The sequence below is a fragment of the Mus musculus genome, chromosome X (genome assembly GCF_000001635.26).
Source record: "Mus musculus strain C57BL/6J chromosome X, GRCm38.p6 C57BL/6J".
NCBI classification, from domain to species: Eukaryota; Metazoa; Chordata; class Mammalia; order Rodentia; family Muridae; genus Mus; species Mus musculus.
This window is the reverse complement of record NC_000086.7, coordinates 104,595,133-104,612,437: the sequence shown is the minus strand read 5'-3', so window position 1 is coordinate 104,612,437 and position 17,305 is coordinate 104,595,133. Positions and strand designations below refer to the sequence as shown.

The following is a 17,305-nucleotide window of genomic DNA, read 5'->3' as shown; positions in this document are numbered from 1 at the left end:
ACTTGGGAGGCAGAGGCAGGCAGATTTCTGAATTCGAGGCCAGCCTGGTCTACAGAGTGAGTTCCAGGACACCCAGAGAGAGAGAGAGAGAGAGAGAGAGAGAGAGAGAGAGAGAGAGAGAGAGAGAGAGAGAGAGAGACAGAGAGAGAGACAGAGAGAGACAGAGATCTAATTCATGCCAATGAAAATGAAGCTCCATTTTGCATAATGGCTGCTAAATTTATAAGATAATCCTCAAGAACTGGTAACATATGTGGGAGCTGGAGACATTGCTCAATGGTTAAGAGCACTTGCTGTTCTTGCAGAGAACCCAGGTTCAATGCACAGCATCCATATGGTAACTGCAGTTCCCAGGTAAGCTATGTTTCCTTATGGCCTCCTCAGGCACAGCACACAAGTAGTGAACGTGCGTACAAGCAAACACTCCTACATATAAAATGAATAAATCTTTTTTAAAAAAATTAAAAAGAGTTGGTAACATAATCGGCTTTATAAAAAGTTTATATAAATTGATGAGCAGTAGATGTCTAGTGGATAATTAGGAGAAATCAGTATACCTTGGATGAAAGCCTAACATTTTAAGTTGACATTAATGAAAAAGAAACTATGCTTTTCAAAATGTAATGCCACATGTCTCCAGGATAGTATGCTGATATCAGAGAAACTCCTATGGGTTAATTAGGTAAACCCTGGAACCAGCTGATAAAAATTCAAATGCTAGGGTTAGATAAACCATGGAATGAACATGTGAGTAATTCTTAAAATTTCATCAAATGTTCTGTAAACCTTGGGCAAAAAAACTATGAGACTCTTTCCTTATCCTCACGACTCCTTCAAATAACCGCCGCACAATCTCCAGCTCTGTTGGAGTTCACAAAGCAGTGTAAGTAAAGTAAGGCAATATATTTAACGTCAGAATCAACACCTCATTGTTAAGTTCTCTGCTCAAATGGAGATGTAACTAACTGCCTGGCTGACAAATTTCACCCTTATCATAATCTAAGGATTTCTCTCCTGAGCCAAAATGGAGGTTTTAATAAGGACTCTCAATTGCTAGGTCTACAACTGCTGTGCCTATTTGAATTACAGTGCATAATTGCAAGGTACTTCTCTCCTAATTTTCCCTCACTACCAACACAAATGCTTTTAGTCATCAACTGGTATGAAAGATGTTACAGAAAATAATCTCTTTTTAAAATAAAGAGTCTCTAACAATAGCTTTTAAAGAAGAAAAAAAAAGGTTTGTTAGATAATTGCCGCAGTAACAGCTTTGGCATTTGTCTGGAAATGTGGAGCAAAGCCGCTTTCCTTTCTCACTCTGCTGCTCATCTTGTTGCGTTCACAACAGACTATGACATACACTTGGAGGCACCCAAGAATACATGCACAAGTTACTCCCCCCCCCCCCCGCGAGCACGCCCCAACACACATACACTTTCCCCACTACCTCCTAAGAGCAAAACAAAATGGAATCTACTGTCCAAAGATGTTGCTTAATAACAACTTCTTAATGCTACTTCCAGCATGTAATTTTAGCATCCATAATTTTATCAAGGTGTTTATGAGGCATTATTTTACAAGCTATCCCCATAATGGGCTATTCACATCACAACACAGTGATGACATGCAGAACAACTGCATGCTTAGAGGAACTTTTTTCCTTTGGCATTTGGCCATGTTCTGGTCGTCTTGCAAACCTCTGCATCTGGTGAAAGAAAAGAAGAAAAGATATTTGAAAGACTTTGAGATTTCAGGTTATAACACTAACTCTAGCAGCTCTGATGCACACACACACCCCCCCCCCCAGTAATCACTGCCAGATAAGTGAAGGGCTCCACTGTGCCTGTTTTCTAAAGGGAAAAAGCATGTTTTTCCATTTCATTTCTATGCCGGTGAGTAGTGACAGCTCAGGGTTACAGTTCACAAGCTATTTGATTTCTCTAGTGATTTGAAACCTCACTGGAGCAACATATTTAAAAAATATTCAGTGTCCCTGTGGTTTACAGGATGAGTATTCTAGACACAAAATTAATTATAAAAAACTATGCCAACCAGGTGTGGTGACTTGTATCTGTAATTCCAACACTTGGGAGGATGAGGTAGGAGAATTGCCATGAGTTCAAGACCAGCCATAGTTACGTAGTGAGTTTCAAATCAGTTTGCACTACAGTGTGAGAAATAATCTCAAGACATAGGCCAACTGGGAGAGGCACAGGAAAGAAGTATGCTGCATGCTTTTAATGTAGAATGAACTACACTGGTGCATATTGGAGAGCAAAGGTCAAGAGCCTTGACTACACAGAGGGATGCAGGAGCATGAGAATCATGAGTTCTCTCTGTATTTCAAGAAGAGTCACTTCAAAGCACTGGTAGAGATGAAGTTATTGTCTGCCAGGGAGGTTGGAGCAAGTTTTCACTTTGAAGTGGTACGGTGAACAAGCAGATGGCCTAAAGGCACTCTTTTCTCCTGGTTCTTCAGAATGACCTGAGAGGGGGTGGCTAAATTCTTGAACTCTATAATTCACATAATGGTTCAGTCTTTGGTGAATTATATATGCTGAGTGTTTATTACATTTTTCAATGTAGAGTGACTGTGTGTACGTGTGTGTACACTCTTGCACACATGTTTCGCATTGACAATGTGGATATTAGGAGACAGCTTGTAGGAGTTGGTTCAGCTTGTAGGAGTTGGTTCTCATAGACTTAACAACTGCCTTTATCCACTTAGCAATCTCAACCACCTTGCACACGGACATTTGAGAATTGTTGCAAAACAATCCAGTAGGAGGAAAAGGGTCCTAACTCTAAGCAAAAGTGTCAGAGATACTCCCCACTCCCACTGTTAGGAGTCCCATAAAAACACCAAGCTATACAACCATAACATATATGCAGAGGACCTAGCTCAGACCCATACAGGGTCCGTGGTTGCCCCTTCAGTCGCTGTGAGCCCTGTTTAGTTGATTTTGTAGGTCATGTTCTCCTGGTGTCCTTGACCCTCTGATTCCTAGAATCTTTCCTTCCCTGCTTCTGCAAGATTCTCCTGGCTCATCCTAGTGTTTGGCTGTGGGTCTCTGCATTTACTTCCATCAGTTGCTGGACAATGTCTCTATGATGACAATTGGTCTGGGCACTGAACTATGAGTATGGCAGAATATTAGGAATCATTTCATTGACTTTTTCCCCGTTTTATTTGATTCTATCATGGATCTCTGGGCTTCCAAGCTTCTAGTCTCAGTCCTCAGTGTCAGGCATGGGCTCCCTCTGGTGATGTGGGCTTCAGGTTAAACCAGTCATTGGCTGGACATTCCCACAGTGCTCTAGATAAGTTCAAGTACTACATTGAATAGATATAGAGTAAATGAACAAGCCTTGCCTTGCTCCTGACTTTAGTGCAATTGCTTTGATTTTATCTCCGTTTAATTTGACATTGGCTACTTGCTTGCTGTATAAATTGCCTTTATTATGTTTAGGTGTCTCTGATATCCCCAAGACTTTTAACATGAAGGCACATTGGATTTTATTAAAGGCTTTTTCAGCATCTAATGATATGATCATGTCGGTTTTTTTTTTCAGTTTGTTTATATAGTGGATTACATTGCTAGATTTTTATGTGTTGAACCATCCCTGCATCTTTGGGATGAAACCTATTTGATCATGGTGAAGGATATTTTTAGTGTACTCTTGGATTTGTTTTTTGAGTATTTTTCATCAATGTTCATAAGAGGAATTGGTCTGTAATTTTCTTTGGTGAATCTTTATGTGGTTTGAGTATCAGGATAATTGTGGCCTAATAAAATGAATTTGACTGTGTTCCTTCTGTTTCTATTATGTGGAATAATAATTGGGCTTTTTGGGGGGGTTGGGAGATTTTTTTTGAGTTTGGTTTTGTTTGTTTGTTTGTTTTTGTTTTTTTTGTTTTGTTTTGTTTTTAAGGCAGGGTTTCTCTGTTTAGCCCTGGCTGTCCTGGAACTCACTTTGTAGACCAGGCTGGCCTCGAACTCAGAAATCTGCCTGCCTCTGCCTCCAGAGTGCTGGGATTAAAGGCGTGCGCCACCACGCCCGGCTGGTTGGGAGAATTTTAATGAGTGCTTCTCTGTCTGTGGGGATTATAGATCTATTTAAATTGCTTATCTGAACTTGGTTTACCTTTGGTAAGTTAAGGGTAGGTAAGTAAAGATAGGTATTGAGAGCATTATTCATTTATATTAGATTTTCCAATTTTATGGGATTTAGGTCTTTGAATTTCCTCACTGTTTATTGTTATTTCTGCCTTTTTATTTCTGATTTTGTTAATTCTGTCTCTGCATTTTAGTTTGAATAAAGATTTGTCTCTCTTGTTCATTTTCTCAAAGAATCGACTGTTTCATTGATTAAAGAATCTTACTTTCTATTTTATTGATTTCAGCCCTAAATTTGATTATTTCCTGTTATCTACTCCTCTTGGGTGAACTTGCTTCTTTTTGTTCTAGAGATTTTAGTTGTGCTGTTAAGTTACTAACATGAGAATTCTCCAATTTCTTTATGTAGGCACTTAGTGCTATGAATTTTCCTCTTAGCACCACTTTCATTGTGTCCCATAAGTTTAGGTATTTTGTGCCTTCATCTTCATTGAATTATAGAAAATTTTTAATTTCTTATTTCTTCTTTGACCCAGTGGTCATTGAGTAGAGAATTGTTCAATTCCCATGAGTGTGTAGGCTTTCTGGTGTTTCTGTTGTTGTTGTTGAAGTCCAGCTTTAATCCATAGTGGTCTGATAAGATTCAAGAAAGTATTTCAATTTTCTTGTAATTATTGAGGCTTGCTCTGTGATTGACTGACTATATAGCCAATTTTCGAGAATGTTCCATGAAGTGCTGAGAAGAAGACATATTGTTTAGTGTTTGGGTAAAACACAAAAGATATATTAGGTCCAATTTGCTCATAACATCTATTAGCTCTATTTCTCTGTTTATTTATTTATTTATTTTTTGTCTCAATGATCTGGCCAATAATGAGAGTGGGTACTTTAAGTTTTCCAGTATTGATATGTGAAGAGCAGTGTGTGATTTAAGCTTTAGTATATCCTGTACAAATGTGGGTGCTTTTGTGTTTGGAGCATAGATGTCAAAAATTGAAATTTCATCTTGGTTGATTTTTACTTTGATGCATATGAAGTGTCCTTTATGATCACTTTTGATTAATTTTCGTTTGAAGTCTATTTACTGGCAATACCAACTTGTTTCTTAGGTCCACTTACTTGGAAAACCTTTGTACAACCATTTACTCTGAGGTAATGACTATCTTTGATGTTGAGGTATGTTTCTTGTATGCAGCAGAAGGATGGATCCGGATTTCACATCTATTTTGTTAATCTGTGTATTTTTATTGAGTTCATTGACATTGAGAGAGAACAATGACCAATTCTTGTTAATTCTTACTATTTTGATATTGGTGTGTGCGCGTTCCCATTCTTTCGGTTTCAGTGGTGTGAGATTATTTATTGACTATATTTTCATGGTTGTAATTAACTTTCTTGGATTCTAGTGCCTTCTGCAGTGCTGGATTTGTGAATACATATTGTTTAAATTTGATTTTGTCGTGGAATATCCTGTTTTCTCCATCTATAGTGATGGAGAAAATGTTTTGTTGTGTATAGTAGTCTGGACTGACGTCTGTGGTTTCTTAGAGCAGCATGTCTCTCTAGGCCCTTCTGGCATTTACAGTCTCCATTGAGAAATGAGGTATAATCCTACTAGATCTGCTTTTTTATGTTACTTGGCCTTTTATCTTGCACTTTTTAATATTCTTTCTTTGTTCTGTGTTTTTAGTGTTTTGATTATTATTTGGCATAGGATTTTCTTTTTGTGTTCAACCTATCTGGTGTTCTCTAAACTTCTTATACCTTTATAGACATGTCCCTTAGGTTAGGAAAATTTTCTTCTTTGACTTTGTTAAAATATTTTCTAGACCTTGTAGCTGGGATTCTTCTTGTTTGTTTGTTTGTTTGTTTTTTTCCTATTATTATTGGGTTTTGATTTTCCATAGTCCAAGATTTTCTGGGGTTTGTGTTGGTAATATTTTAGATTTAACATTTTTTGACCAGTGTATCCATTTTACCTATCATATCTTAAATACCTGAGATTTTTATCCTATCTCTTATATTCTGCTGTTAAAGTTTGCCTCTGTAGTTCCTGTTTGCTTTCTAGATTTTCCATATTCAGAATTCCCTCAGTTTGTCTTTTGTTTATTATTTTATTTCCATTTTTATGTCTTGAACAGTGTTATTTATTTTGTTTACCTGTTTGATTTTTCTTGGTTTTCTTTAAAGGATTTCTTTATTTCCTCAATTGTTTGTGTTTTCCTGGGTTTCTTTGAGATTTATTCATTGCCTCTTTAAGGGCCTCTATCATCTTCATAAAGTTGGTTTTAGGGTCATTTACTTGTGCTTCAACAGTGTTGAAATATTCAAGTCTTAATTTCCTTGGATAGCTGGGCTCTGGTGGTGACATATTGTCCTAGCTGTTTTTGATTATATTCTGACAGTGACATCTAGGCACTTGGGTTTGTTGATTTCTGAGTGTCTTTGTTGGATGGGTACTTTATTCTTCAGTTTTTGTTTCTTCTCTGGTCTTTTAGCTGGAGTGGCCTGTGATTGAGTATAGTGTGTCAGGTTGATTTGGGAGCTAGACTTCTGATGGCCAGAGTGGCCTCTGGTGTAGCTGGGGGTTTTCTGCAGGAGAAGGGCACATGATATGGTGATAATGAAGGGAGGGCTGGTCAGATACTGAGAGATTGGGTTTGGTCCACCAGCAAGCAACTTATGTGGGGTTCTGGGTGCTGGTGTGGTCTCTGGTAGAGAAGGGGTCTTCCACCACAGATGTGGGCCAGGATATGGTGATGAAAAAGGGAAGGGCTGTTAAGTTTAGCCTGGGTGGTCACTGGGGGGGAGTGTTTGTAATTCCCTTACCTAGGCAGGGGTCTTACCTGGAGATCTAAGTACTAGCCTTGTCTGTGGTGGAGGATGGGGCTTCTGCCAGAGATGTAAGTTAGGATAGAGTGCCAAGGAGAGGAGGGGCTGTTGTGGGTGAGCTGGGCAGACATGGTTAGAATATTTATGGTCTACTACTAGTGAACTTACCTGAGGATCTTGGGGCTGGTGTGGCCTTTGTTGGGGCACCGGGCTTCAGCCAAAGGTGTGAGATGGGATAGGGTGATGAAGGGAGGAGGGACTATTGGAGGGGAAGCTGTTGAGGGTAGTCTAGGTGAGCACTGGGATAGTATTGGTGGGTGCCTTACCTGGGGTTCTGAGTGTCGATGTGGCCTCTGGAGTGACACAGGAGACACAGGACTGGATATGGTGACAAGGAGAGGAAGGGCTTTTGGGGGTGGGCTGGGTGGACACTGGAGGAGTGGATGTGGTCTATAGGCAGAGGGCTTGCCTGAGAATCTGGGTGCTGGAGTGGCCTCTGGTAGAGGAGCAACATGTGTAAGTTTTACTAATGGCAATTTAACACTAGCTGTGAAGTCCAGTTTGAATGTTTACATCTGCAAACCAGTTCTTATACCTAAGGCTCAGAGAGCATTGCAAAGGGGCAGAATGAGTGTAAGGGCTAAGGATCAGGGAGTTTTATATGAAATTGTGTGTCCTAGTAATATCAGAAGCTATACCCATAACGTCTCACAAACACAACTCTGCAAACATGCAAACATGAGCTGAACAAGGACAACAACAATTGACATGCTAAAGAGCAAAAGCGCAGAAACTACACAAAGGGCCAGAGGCAACTAAGGAATCCTGAGAGCAGGAAAAGCAGTCTTTTCCATGGAAGAGCATACCAGGTGGTTGTTCAATACCAAATGTTCACTCCTGAAAACCTGAGAACATGCATAGAAATAACATTCTACTTACTAAGCAGGGAATATAATTTTCTCAGGGATATATATGATAGATAGATAGATAGATAGATAGATAGATAGATAGATAGATAGATAGACAGAGACATAGAGATATATTCCCCTATGAAGAGAGCAAGGAAGGGTAATGTGGGACAAGCAGAACTGTGCCACCAGACAAAAGACTGGAAAGGTCAAGCAGATTAAGAAACCCCTGCAATTCTCATAACAGAATGGTAGGCATTTGAATTTGCTCCCAACCCAGTTCCTGTCCTGGAGCACATGACCACCACACCCCACATGAGGACCTTGACAACTAGTTGAGTAGCACAGAGCCCAGAGTTCTCCCTGCTAATGAAGTATCTAGATGGGGCTGCCCTGAGGATTCAGCCAATAAACTCCCCTCCTCAGACATTCCTTCCTGCAAAAGGCATTTAATTTCTGGTCCACCCTGAGTAAGTTGTATGCACCATTTTCACAATGAATAAACAGTGTGGACAAGCAAGGGCTGTCCCTCTCATGAAGAACCTCCAAGTGGGCAACCCTTCAGTTTCAAGCCAGGTCACACAGATGTGGTGGCAGCGCCGTCTTCCCCCCTTCTGCAGAGATAACCCTGTAATCGTAACAGGGAGCAGAACCCTGGCAGGGCGGTGTCTGCACGGGGGAGGGGGTCATGTATATGTTAAGCCTGTAACAATTTGATTGGGAACATATCCGTGGTCTGTCGTTATGGTCCTAGAAAAAAAGGCAAGGAAGGGTGTTTGAGGAAATTAGTCCTGGAAGGAGTCCTCTAAGTGGAGAGTTACCTGTGTAGTGTTAAGGAAAGCAGAGGGAAGACTTGGGAATTTATCTGCTTTAGATGGCTGAGGAAGAAAATATTATATTAATTATGTATCTGGGGTAGGCAGTAACAGCTTGTCTCTAAAAGGAAACTGGCTTAAGTAGATGATATTATTTTGTTAATTAAGGATTTAAAAAATAGCTATTAGCGAGTTGGTTTGACCTGTGGGGAGTAGATTAAATATGATATATTTTTTTGAAGCTTAAAAGAAATTTTAAACAAACTGAAGATTTCAGAGCAATTTTGGGGTAAAAAGCACAAACATGAAAAAACACACATGAGAAAAAAAGACCGTGCCTCGTAGAACAAAAGGCCAGCAGCCTGGGTGTGCAGAGCAGGCCCCTCCTCCTCGGGGAAGAGTCCACCAAGCCAAAGGTAATAGATGAGCTCTTGCTGCTGAGAATTGGGAAAGACACATCTGAAACCCTTAACCCAAACCTTTTCAGGCTTCTTTGTTTAAATGCTTGTTCTCCCTAACAGCAACACCTGAAACACTGTTCATGCCTTTTAACTCCAAATTTTCATGCTTCTTTATTTAAAGGTTTATTTTTCTCACTAACAGGAACACCTGAAACAATGTTTGTGCTTTTTACCCCGAAATTGCTCTGAAATCTTCAGTTTGTTTAAAATTTCTTTTAAGCTTCAAAAAAATATATCATATTTAATCTACTCCCCACAGGTCAAACCAACTCGCTAATAGCTATTTTTTAATCCTTAATTAACAAAATAATATCATCTACTTAAGCCAGTTTCCTTTTAGAGACAAGCTGTTACTGCCTACCCCAGATACATAATTAATATAATATTTTCTTCCTCAGCCATCTAAAGCAGATAAATTCCCAAGTCTTCCCTCTGCTTTCCTTAACACTACACAGGTAACTCTCCACTTAGAGGACTCCTTCCAGGACTAATTTCCTCAAACACCCTTCCTTGCCTTTTTTTCTAGGACCATAACGACAGACCACGGATATGTTCCCAATCAAATTGTTACAGGCTTAACATATACATGACCCCCTCCCCCGTGCAGACACCGCCCTGCCAGGGTTCTGCTCCCTGTTACGATTACAGGGTTATCTCTGCAGAAGGGGGGAAGACGGCGCTGCCACCACATCTGCGTGACCTGGCTTGAAACTGAAGGGTTGCCCACTTGGAGGTTCTTCATGAGAGGGACAGCCCTTGCTTGTCCACACTGTTTATTCATTGTGAAAATGGTGCATACAACTTACTCAGGGTGGACCAGAAATTAAATGCCTTTTGCAGGAAGGAATGTCTGAGGAGGGGAGTTTATTGGCAGCCCCATCTAGGTACTTCATTAGCAGGGAGAACTCTGGGCTCTGTGCTACTCAACTAGTTGTCAAGGTCCTCATGTGGGGTGTGGTGGTCACATGCTCTGTGGGGCAATGGGCTATGCACAGACAGCCTGGTCTCCTGTCAAGTTGAGGTCTTAAACCCCGGAAAGACCTGGTGGTGGTAATTTTCACCTACATGGGACAGAAGGCGTTCCCTCATGTCTCCTGGACCCCCGGCTCCTGTCGAAGTTACAGCCCCGCCCCAGGAGAAGCATGTGGCTAGCAGTCAGGTGGACAGTGTCCCAAGATTCTGGCCTTCTGGCTAGACTCCGCCCCACAGTTACCTAGCAACAGCAAGATAACACAGCCCACTACAAGAGGGGCTGCTTGGCCCCTAGTAGCTCTCTTAAGCTTTTACTTTCCTTACTCTCTCTCTAAGCTCTCTCTAAGCTTTTATCTCTCTCTCTCTCTCTCAGCCTTCACCTTTCATATTCTCTCTCTTTCTCTCTTTCCCTTCCCCCTTCTCGCCTCTTGGCCATAGCCGGTTTCTCTCTCTTTTCTACCTTCTCTCTTTCCCTCTGCCTTTCTAAAATAAAGCTGTAAAACCGTAGACTGTCTTTGTTCATCAAGGCCCACTGTGCTTGGATGATGGGATAGACTTTCTTTTAAGGAGCCACTTCTAACCTCCAGTCAGAAGGCCTTCCTGTGCTCCAGCCATGGACCGGACTAAAGCGAGTGCCACGCGAACCACCCAGCGATCCCCTCCTCTTTACCCCTGCTCCCTCTTCCCATATCTCTGGAGCCTAATGCCACCTCAGGGCCCCTATTCTGTTCTCAGCTCCTCTGCCGTATCCAGCGTGGGATGCCAGAGACTGAGAACCTGGTACTGGGGGCTGCCCCTTATCCACCCCTCCCCCGCCCTGTGGGGTCAGTGGCTTCATATAGCCAGATGCCCACCCGGGGCTGCGTGGAAAGCATCCGGCAGTTCTTCTGCATCCGCCTGCCCAGAGCATAGGAACTCTGGCCAGATGTGGGCTCTCTCTCACTCCCCTCTTCCCAACACTCATGGCCCTGCAGTGCTCCAGGACAGGAACTGGCTTGAGAGCAAATTCAAATGCCTACAATTCTGTTATGAGAATTGCAGGGGTTTCTTAATCTGATTGACCTTTCCAGTCTTTTGTCTGGTGGCACAGTTCCGCTTGTTCCACAGGTATATGGGATGATTTGGAGGAAGGAAAGGCAGGCTTTTTTTTAATGTATTTTCCTCATTTACATTTCCAATGCTATCCCAAAAGTCCCCCATACCCTCCCCCCACTCCCCTACCCACCCACTCCCACTTTTTGGCCCTGGTGTTCCCCTGTACTGGGGCATATAAAGTTTGCAAGTCCAATGGGCCTCTCTTTGCAGTGATGGCCAACTAGGCCATCTTTTGATACATATGCAGCTAGAGTCAAGAGCTCTGGGGTACTGGTTAGTTCATAATGTTGTTCCTCCTATAGGGTTGCAGATCCCTTTAGCTCCTTGTATGCTTTCTCTAGCTCCTCCATTGGGGGCCCTGTGATCCATCGAATAGTTGACTGTGATCATCCACTTCTGTGTTTGCTAGGCCCCGGCCTAGTCTCACAAGAGACAGCTATATCACGGTCCTTGCAACAAACGCTTGCCAGGGATCCGTCCCATAATTAGCCTCCAAACGATGACACCATTGCATACAAAAGGCAGGCTTTTAATTAGGTTATAATATCAAAAATAAAAGAAACAATAGAAAAAGGCATACTTTTTGACCTGGCAATTCCAATTCAGGGAATCTATTCTATAGATTTTCTTTTGTTTTGGATTTTTATGGGTTTGTTGTTGTTGTTGTTGTTGTTGTTGTTGTTGTTCTTTTAGATAGGGTTTCTCTATGTATCCTCAGCTGTCCTGGAATTCACTCTATAGACCAGGGTAGCATCAAACTTAGATATCTACCTGCTGCTGCTTCCCAAGTGCCAGGATTAAAGGGGTGTGACAACACCACCCTATTGATTCAACAGATGTTTATATATGTGCTGATAACATACATTTAAAATATTCATGGGATCACTATTTGTAATAACAAGAGAAAGCAAAAATTCAATGTATAATAAAGACAGTCTGGTTCACTAGAGTATATAATACATCTTTGCAATAGAATACCATGCAAATGTATTTTGAGAATTTTATAAATGCATACATTGTGTTTTGATAAAAATCTACCTCACACTCCTGCCCCTTATACCACCCACCAGTTTTCCTTCCATCTTCTTGTAATCTTTTTTCTTCAACAAACAGTATAATCTGTAGTACAGATAATGTGTAGTACAATATAATCTGTAGTACAGTATAATGTGTGTGTATATATATATATATACATACATATATATATGTATATATATATATGCACATGAATGTAGGGCCACTCACTAGATTGTGAACAGTCTATTAGGGATCACATCTCTGAAAAAAACTGACTTTGACTCCCTCAACTGCCACCAACTGCCAGTAGTTCCCCAGCTCAGGGATGGGGCCTCTTGGTCTCCTCCCCAGTACATGCTGGGGGGTTGGATGGCTTAATCTTGTGCACATCTTATGCAGCCATAACTCTATGATTTCTTATGTACAACAGCCCTCTCATGTCAGGAGACAATGTTTTAGAGCAATCCTTTCCAACCTCTGGCTCTTATAATCTTTCGCACTCCCATATATTATAGCCCCTTAGCCTTTTCAGGAAGGGATATAATGCAGATGTCCCATCTAGGGCTGAGCACTCCAATTATTTAAGAAAATAAGAAAAATCACTCTTTCCAAGTTATATAAAATGAAGCAATCCCAGATATATAAGGCAATCAAGAAGGATGTTGCAAAATATTGTGTACAGACTACTTCTCTGTGTGTGCCAAAATACCCTGAGTTATTATTTTACAAACATAAACTCTGAAGTCATGGCTTAGAATATAACTGAATAGATAAGGATTTCACTGGATACTCCTCTAACTCAAGTTTTGAACTGTATGAATCTTTAACTTTTCACCACAAAAGAGAGTTAAATCTTTAAATGTTGCAGAGATGCTTGTTCTTTGCATGCATTTATATAAACATGTGAGAAAATCTGGAATGGGCCACACCCTTGACATGAAGAAGTGAGAAGTGAGGTGCCCATGTGGAGTAAACTGTTGCCTTTTATTCTGTGTGGGAAATTGAGATCTCATAATCTCACATATAAATGGTCTTGTACTAAAGGGCTGGGACTGAAAGAGTTAATTTCATCTTGAATTACATCATTCTCTTGAGTCTTCTTGATGGACTGATATAAGACCATGCCATTCAGGCACTTGAAATGAAACGCTGAAGTGATTTTCCATCTTGTAACCAGCTCTGTGGAGAATACCCAAACTGAGATGTTTAAAAAGAAAGTATGAGAAAACAGGCAGGAAAGTCATGTGGTCATCTATTTCAAAGGTACAACTTATACTTCTGAGTTCTGTAGTCAATGGAGCTATTAAAAACAAATCTGGATTTAGAGTCAGAAGTTCTTCATATAATGTCAGGGTGCACATTACAGACTGTGGGACCTTGGTTAACGAGCTCTCTGTCTCTGACAGATAATTACCTGCCCTATACTGTTATCTATTTCAACAAAGTTACTGAGAAAATAGAATGAGGTGACAAATATAAAATATGTTGTAGGCTGGCCAGATGGGTAAAAGTGCTTGCAGCCAGGGCCCAATGTCCTGCATTCTATCTCTGGAACCCCTATGGTAGAAGAAGAGGACTGGCTCCCACAGATTGTCCTCTGAAGCCACATGTGCACTATAGCATGTGTGTACACACACAGAGGTACATATACTACCTTAATATTATTTTTGGAAAAGCATGCTATAAACTCTAATGAAGTGCCAATTGTATCATAGCATTTTAGTACCCAGGGTGGAGGAGATGATGACAACTGGATACAACAGCTCTCATATATTGATATAAAGGTTAAGTCTACTTTTTACTCACAGAATCATGAAAACTTGGAAAACATATAACTTCCAGATTTTCTCTGGCTCAAACTTTGGTGTTCTGCATGTATTCTTATCTGTGCATGAGAAAATGGTAGCACTCAGCATTCCATAGTAATACCAGATAGTATATAGTGATAGGAGAAAAAGAGACATTTGTTGCTTACTTTGTTCTTTTGAACTCTGAAGAAAAAAAAATTAAAAGTGTCAACATTTTTTTTTCAGTTATCTACCTCATACTCTATCATGCCATTTTTGTGTTCTTTGCATGGACCTACTGGAAGTCTATCTTCACACTCCCACAGCAGCCAAACCAGAAGGTAAGAATATGTGTTGCTTCACAAACTTAAGAACAAAAGAAACTAAAGATACCAATAAAAACCAGAACAGAACAAAAGGAAGAACAAATAGCCTTCCTATTCAAAAGAAATTTAGGCTGTTTTGTCTTTTTTTTTCCCCAGACAAGGTCTCTCTGTATTGCCCAAGCTGGCATTGAACTCCTAGTCTCCAGTCACCCTCCTTTACCTCTCCTGAATAGCTGGGGCTATGGTGTCCCACTACCTTGCCCAGCCAGGGATAAACTGAGAAGGATTCACTCTGAGGAATTAAGGGTAGACTACTCCATTGAAGGGGTTTGTGAAATCACCAGCCTTGGGTGTCTTTAAGACTAGAAAACCACTGTCTGTAATGGGGATCTGATTCAAACAAAAAGCTGCTTTGATTCTGAGTCCTCATCCAGTTCAATTGTATGAAGTTGTATTATTTTATAATGGCACCCAGCAAGAAACTAGAAGGCAACTCTGAGAAAAAACTCAATTGTGAATTTAACCCTTTTAAGGTGTAGTCTCTTGAATCCATGTGTTTCTTGCACTATTTGTAAGAAATCAGAAAAATGATCATCTCAGAAATTTATTGCCTATAACTACTTTAAAAGAAGTTAGATTTGGAAGTAAAAAGAAACAATGGGAAAGATCTTTTTAAAATTTTTTTATTAGATATTTTCTTCATTTACATTTCAAATGCTATCCCGAAAGTTCCCTATACCCTCTCCCCCACACTGCTCCCCTACCCACCCACTCCCACTTCTTGGCCCTGGCATTCCCTTGTACTCGGGCATATAAAGTTTGCAATACCAAGGGGCCTCTCTTTCCAGTGATGGCCGACTAGGCCATCTTTTGCTACATATGCAGCTAGAGACACGAGTTCTGGGGGGTACTGATTAGTTCATATTGTTGTTCCACCTATAGGGTTGTAGACCCCTTCAGCTCCTTGGGTACTTTCTCTGGCTCCTCCTCCTTTGGGGGCCCTGTGTTCCATCCTATAGATGACTGTGAGCATCCACTTCTATATTTGCCAGCCTCACAAGAGACAGCTGTATCAAGGTCCTGTCAGCAAAATCTTGCTGGCATATGCACTACTGTCTGTGTTTGGTGGCTGATTGTGGGATGGACCCCCGAGTGGGGCAGTCTCTGGATGGTCCATCCTTTCGTCTTAACTCCAAACTTTGTCTCTGTAACTCCTTCCATGGGTATTTTATTCCCTATTCTAGGGAGGAATGAAGTATCCACGCATTGGTCTTCCTTCTTGATTTTCTTGTGTTTTGCAAATTGTATCTTGGGAATTCTAGGTTTCTGAGCTAATATCCACTTATCAGTGAGTGCATATTAAGTGACTTCTTTTGTGATTGGGTTACCTCACTCAGGATGATATCCTCCAGATCCATCCATTTGCCTAAGAATTTCATAAATTAATTTTTTAATAGCTGAGTAGTACTCCATTGTGTAAATGTACCACATTTTCTATATCCATTCCTCTATTGAGGGACATCTGGGTTCTTTCCAGCTTCTGGCTATTATAAATAGGGCTGCTAGAACATAGTGGAGCATGTGTCCTTATTACCAGGCACAACTGTTGGTTAGCATGTAGAAGAATACAAATTGATCCATTCTTATCTCCTTGTACAAAGCTCAAGTCTTAAGTGGATCAAAGAACTCCATATAAAACCAGAGACACTGAAATTTATAGAGGAAAAAGTGGGGAAAACCCTCAAAGATATGGGCACAGGGGAAAAATTCCTAAACAGAACAGCAATGGCCTGTGCTGTAAGATCAAGAATCGACAAATGGGACCTCATAAAATTGCAAAGCTTCTGTAGGGCAAAAGACACTGTCAATAAGACAAAAAGGCCACCAACAGATTAGGAAAGAATTTTTACCAATCCTAAATCTGATAGGGGACTAATATCCAATATATACAAAGAGCTCAAGAAGCTGAACTCCAGAAATTCAAATAACCCCATTAAAAATGGGGTACAGAGCTAAACAAAGAATTCTCAACTGAGGAATACCGAAGGGACTTAGAAGCACTTGAAAAAATGTTCAACATCCTTAATCATCGGGGAAATGCAAATCAAAACAACCCTTAGATTCGACCTCACACCAGTCAGAATGGCTAAGATCAAAAATTCAGGTGACAGCAGATGCTGGCAAGGATGTGGAGAAAGAGGAACACTCCTCCATTGTTGGTGGGATTGCAAGCTTGTACAACCACTCTGGAAGTCAGTCTGGCGGTTCCTCAGAAAACTGGACATAGTACTACCGAAAGAGCTAGCAATAACTCTCCTGGGCATACACCCAGAAGATGTTCCAACTGGTAATAAGGGAAAGATCTTACTAAAGCTATTAACACAGAAAACAATACTATTCTAAGTTGTCTCCTTCATGGATCAAAATAATACAAAATAAAAAAAATTAAAGCACATAGAAAGGTAGTATACAGAAGGAAGATAATGAGCAAAGTGGCAAGTCTCTTTTCTTCTGAGTGCTTAAAATGCAAATGGATTAATTTATCCACTTAAAAGGCTAAGATTGCTGGACATGGTCGCTCATTTTGTAATCCCAGAATTCTAGAGGCTGAGACAGGAAGTTTGCCACAAATTTGAGGCCAATCTAGGGTACAGAGGAAACTTTATCTCAAAAAAGGAATAAGTAACACTAAAATAAATAATACTTAAAATATTACAGGACAAGGTATGGTGGCACACACCTTTAATACCAGAATTCTCTAGACAGAGGCCAATAGATCCCTCTGAACTTGAGGCCAGCCTGCTCTACATAGAGAGTTCTACAACTAGAGCTACATAATGAGACCCTGTTTGAAAAATGTATTCCAAAAATCTGAGATTGACAAACTAGATTAAAATCACATCTATATTTAATCTGTCTATAATATAGTTAACATTAGTCACAAAGACATGAATAAGTACATAGTAAATGATTA

General features: G+C 40.5%; 1 protein-coding gene across 4 annotated transcripts in view; it reads left to right on the top strand.

Moving 5' to 3' along the window:
- Positions 1–17,305, top strand: part of Zdhhc15 (zinc finger, DHHC domain containing 15) — a 134,122-nt gene that overhangs the window by 58,653 nt on the left and 58,164 nt on the right. For all 4 annotated transcript variants that reach the window (XM_011247506.1, XM_011247505.1, NM_175358.4 and 1 more), the window contains exon 3: positions 14,252–14,346. In XM_011247506.1, coding sequence (XP_011245808.1) covers positions 14,252–14,346 — 95 coding nt within the window. The remainder of the gene's footprint in view (positions 1–14,251; positions 14,347–17,305) is intronic.